Below are 5,000 nucleotides of genomic sequence, written 5' to 3'. Positions count from 1 at the left end.
AAAACTCGGAGAGAGAGAGAGGAAACTAGGGAAAGTGAAAAAGAAGCATTGGGGAAAGAGAGAGAGAGAGAGATGTGAGGAAGTGATGGGGGGGGGGGGGTCAGAGAGTACACTGTGTTGTCATGGGAACCCAAGACCGAGCGTTAGCAAGACGTCAGCATGGCTTGACCATACCAAATTCACACACGCACACACATAATATACACACACAGACGCACTCTCTTTAGTACACACTCTTTCAGGCCTGGGTTAGCTATGGGAGGTCCAACAACACCCAGTAGGGGTGTGTGTCACAGAGTAATGACACTCCAGAGATACAGTAGCAGAAAGAAACACACAGACACACACACAAACCACAAACACAGAGACACATACACACACACACACACACACACACACACACACACACACACACACACACACACACACACACGCTGTGAAGTGCAGTGAAAGTCAGATCTAGATAACACAGTAAATTGAGTTTTTGCTCTCTGCTGTACATTCTGAATAACAACAGTGGTGAAATACTCCCTCCTGTGTGTGTGTGTGTGTGTGTGTGTGTGTGTGTGTGTGTGTCCGTGTCCATTAGCTGTATTTAACAGTCTCTGGGCCCTTGTTCACTCCGTTCCTAATTCTCTAGTCCTTTTATCTCTCTCAGTCTCACTTTCTGCTTCCATCAATTCTTATTTCTCCTTATCTCACCCCTTCATTCTGTCTATCTTTAAACCCCCCCCCCCCCACACACACACACACACACACACACTCAATCTCCCCCACCCCACACAGCTCTCTCTCCAAAAACATGAAAAGGAAATTGTAAGTGTTTAATGGTATACTGATGTGAAAGTGTGAGCACTTGGTTTAAAGGACTGTTAAACCTCAATCACTTACTCTCTTTCTTTATCTCTCCTTCTCTCTCCCTTCTCCCCAACCTCTCTCTCTCTCTCCCCCCCCCCTCTCTCTCTCCCCTCTCTCCCCCCCTCTCTCTCTCCCCTCTCTCTCTCTCTCCCACCCTATCTCTCCCTGTCTCTCTCTGTTTCTTGCCGTTATGTGTTTTACAAGGTGCAGTAATGTAAAGATCTATTAATGGTAGGATAAACAAATGTATCTCTCTCTCTCTGTGTTGTAAAGGGTGCAGTAATGTAAAGATTTAATACTGGCTGGATAAACGAATGTCTCTCTCTCTCTCTCTCTCTCTCTCTCTCTCTCTCTCTCTCTCTGTCTCCCTCCCTCTCTCTCCTCAGTGTTGAAGCTAGGTCCCGAGGCCTTTAAGTTTGACAGCGGTCTGGAGGCCGTGGCCGTGCGGCAGAACGAGAAGTACTACATCCTGCGGCCCGAGGTCATCGAGACCTACTGGTACATGTGGAGGTTCACCCACGACCCCAAGTATCGCCAGTGGGGCTGGGAAGCCGCACAGGTCGGTAGTATGCACACGCACACACACACACACACACACTCACTCGCACGCACGCACGCACGCACGCACGCACGCACGCACGCACGCACGCACGCACGCACGCACGCACGCACGCACGCACGCACGCACGCACGCACGCACGCACGCACGCACGCACGCACGCACGCACGCACGCACGCACGCACGCACGCACGCACACACACACACACACACACACACACACACACACACACTCACTCACTCACTCACTCACACTGAGGCTGTGTGGGTGTGCTCACATGCTTATGCACATTGTGTGTATGGATTCATTGATTCTCATTCACACACACTTGCACAGGGATTTGCTTTCTATGTTGGGTTCTAGATGTGTGTATGCGGAACAGGCAAGAGCCTACTTGCAAATGTGTTGTGTTTAATACTAGGCGGGTCATGCTTATATTGAGGTGCACAGAAGTGCTGGTCATAGGCTCACAGCGTATCGTAACTGCATCGGAACGAGTGTTGTGTAGTATTGAATGTTGAATGTCCACACTGAATCCTTAAACGTGCGTGCGTGTGTGTGTGTGTCTGTGTGTATTGGCCCTTGACGTAAACAGGAGATGCATTTCCCATTGCTTCAACCCCCCCCCCCCCCAGTCAGGCTCTAGACTATTATCCTTTATTTCCTCCCCTTCATCTCTCTCTCTCTCTTTGTTCATTGTCGTTGGTGAGGATGTTGTTTATGTTTGCAGTTGTGAGTTTGCTTTAGTGTTTGTTTTAGTGTGTGTGTGTGTCGGTGTCGGTGTGTGTGTTCTGGTGTGTGTGTTCGGTAGTGTGTGTGTGGTGGTGGGGGGGGGAAGGTGGCACAGGCTCTGAGTGCTCTTGAGAGGCGAGTACTGATTGGCTCTCTTTGTTCTCCTGGAACATTACTGCTCCTCTGAAAACACAAACGCCTCCATTTGATCAGCCAACACACACATACAGACACACACACACACATACACACACATATACACACACAAACACACACTCACACACACACACACACACAGCTCTGTCCTGTTCTTTCTTCTCTCATTCTTTCTCATTCTCTCCATCTCTTTGTGTTCTGTTTCCTTTTTCTCTCTCTTCTCCCTCCCTTCCTCTTGTTCTCCCTCATTCTAGTCCTTTTTCTCTTTGGCTCTGTCCAGCTCACTCTCTGTGTTCATCCATCTCTATTTCTGCACGGTCCACTCCTGCCCTTTGTAGTGCTGTTTCTCTTGTACACTTCCCCTCCTCCATCCATCTCAGTCTCGCCCTCCGTCCGACTCCCTCTGAAACGTTAGGCCTGTTTTCTCCGCTCACTCCTCCTCCTCTTCCTCCTCTCTCGTCCTCCATTTGACCTCCTCTGTCTCTCCCCTCATCTCCCTTTTGACGACGCCCTCCCCTCCCTTCCCTCCTTCTCCCTCTCTCCCTCTCTCCCTCTTTCTCCCTCTCTCCCTCTCTCCCTCTCTCTGTCCTCCTCCTCCTCCCCTAGTCATCAAAAGGCCATTCTGCACCAAACATAATCAACCAGACAGGTCGCAACCTTGCAGCCTGCCAACCAACTCCTCGCCACACAAACGCTCCGAAGCTGGGAGACTCACTCACGACTCGACACAACACAACACAGCAACCTGAAACGCCTGAGGGCGTTTCCATAACAACACCTCCTTCACGCTTTACGCCATTCAGCCTGCTGTCTTAGCGGCTGCTCTGAATGTCTGTTTGTGCATTGCACTACAGTGCCCCAGTCTCAGTTAGTGTTGTTCAGAAGAGAATGGGGAACAGGCCAGTTCTGTTTTTGAGTGTGGAGGTGGAACTGGCTCTGTGTGTGGACAAGCACAGTCCCACACTGGACTCCAACTAGCAACCCCTGGGCGTGGGAGAGATGAGCATGCTAGCAAGGACCCAAACAGTGCTAGCAAGGAGGCTGTACACCTTGTTAGATAGTGATGCAGGTGCAGATATTTCACAAAAACAATGTAGGAAAATGGGAAAAGAAAAGCAAAACACTGCTTCCTTCACGGTGCATCCGATTTATTCATTAACTGACTTCGGTCAGTCAGACATTCATCAGAGCTTCCCCTTCTCCTAAGGGAGAGGTTCCTGAAACTAAACTTGGTGGTGATAGCGTAGTGGCTAAAGAGCTGGGCTAGCACGCAGTTGCCAGAAGAGTCGTGGGTTTGATTTCCGGCTGCCACTGTTATGCCCTTGTGCAAGGCGTTGCTCTAGAGGTCTCCAACCTTTATTCCTCCGAGAGCTACTTTGACAAAATGGACATGGCCCAGATCCTTTTTTCCTCCGAGAGCTCATTTACCTTCTCTGTTAATTTGATTTCATAGGAATTTTAACATGTTTCCCAAGTGACTGGGTTATCAGTTTTATGAACATCTTCCTTGGAGAGCTACTTAGAAACAGGTGGGGAGCTACCTGTTGGAGACCCCTGCTCTAGAGAGACTGGCCCTTGTAATAATTGACATTTGTAAGTTGCTTTGGATAAAAGTGTCCGCCAATTGAATAATAACATATATATATATATATATGTGTATAGTTAAATTGGCGGACACTTTTAATATATATATAATGTAATGTGTGTATATATATATATATATATATATATATATATATAATATATATATATATATATATATATATATATATATATATATATATATATATATATATAGTGTGTGTGTGTATGTATGTATGTATGTATGTATGTATGTATGTATGTATGTATGTATGTATGTATGTATGTATGTATGTATGTATGTATGTATGTATGTATGTGTGTGTGTGTGTGTGTGTGTGTGTGTGTGTGTGTGTGTGTGTGTGTGTGTGTGTGTGTGTGTGTGTGTGTGTGTGTGTGTGTGTGTGTGTGTGTGTGTGTGTGTGTGTGTGTGTGTGTGTGTATATATGTATATATATATATGGAACCATACCATTCCCCCAGATTAAGGAACCATACCATTCCCCCAGACATCTCTGTATGCATCATAGATTGACAACAACTATATATGGTAGTGCGCTGTTGTTATCGTTGTGGATCTACTCCGACTTGGGCAGAGCAGCAGAAGGAGGAGGAGGAGGAAGAGGAGGAGAGGTTGAGGCCCCAGCTGCTGTTCTCTGCCCCAGGAGACGCAGGGCTGCGTCAGGCAGAGCAGAGCAGAGAATGTCGGCCGGGGCTCCAGACAGATAGATAGAGTAAGCAGTAACCGTTTCACTGCACAACCCCTGTGTCGAGAGAGGAGAGGTCAGGAACCATTCCAGTGCTGATTTAGAGAGATGGAGAGAGGTGGAGATGAGGAGAGGAAAGAGAGAGAGGGAGAGGTGGATAGAGGAAGATTGGAGAGGAGAAATGAGTGAGTGATTGAGAGAATTGAATGTGTAGAGGTGGTAGTGAGGGCATGTGGAACAGTGAGAGAGCATTGGAAGGAGGTAGAGAAGAGAGATAAATATGGAAAGTGGAGGTAAAGAGAGAGGAAGTGAGAGAAGGAAGGATAAAGATGGATGGAGAGAACAAAAAGATAAAATGTGTGTGTGTGTGTGTGTGTGTTTCTGTGCCATTGTTTCTTTGCTGGCT

The 5,000-nt window shown here is 47.5% G+C and overlaps 1 protein-coding gene across 3 annotated transcripts in view; it reads left to right on the top strand.

The window, feature by feature from the left end:
- The window catches only part of man1a2 (mannosidase, alpha, class 1A, member 2), a 111,795-nt gene that overhangs the window by 100,316 nt on the left and 6,479 nt on the right, over positions 1-5,000 (top strand). For all 3 annotated transcript variants that reach the window (XM_076263416.1, XM_076263417.1, XM_076263415.1), the window contains exon 12: positions 1,245-1,417. In XM_076263416.1, coding sequence (XP_076119531.1) covers positions 1,245-1,417 — 173 coding nt within the window. The remainder of the gene's footprint in view (positions 1-1,244; positions 1,418-5,000) is intronic.

The sequence above is a fragment of the Alosa pseudoharengus genome, unplaced genomic scaffold (genome assembly GCF_046254945.1).
Source record: "Alosa pseudoharengus isolate Yale_2024_CS ecotype anadromous, Long Island Sound unplaced genomic scaffold, YU_APseudo_1.1 YU_APseudo_1.1_scf_3, whole genome shotgun sequence".
Classification (NCBI taxonomy): Eukaryota; Metazoa; Chordata; class Actinopteri; order Clupeiformes; family Clupeidae; genus Alosa; species Alosa pseudoharengus.
This window is presented reverse-complemented; position numbering and strand designations above follow the sequence as displayed.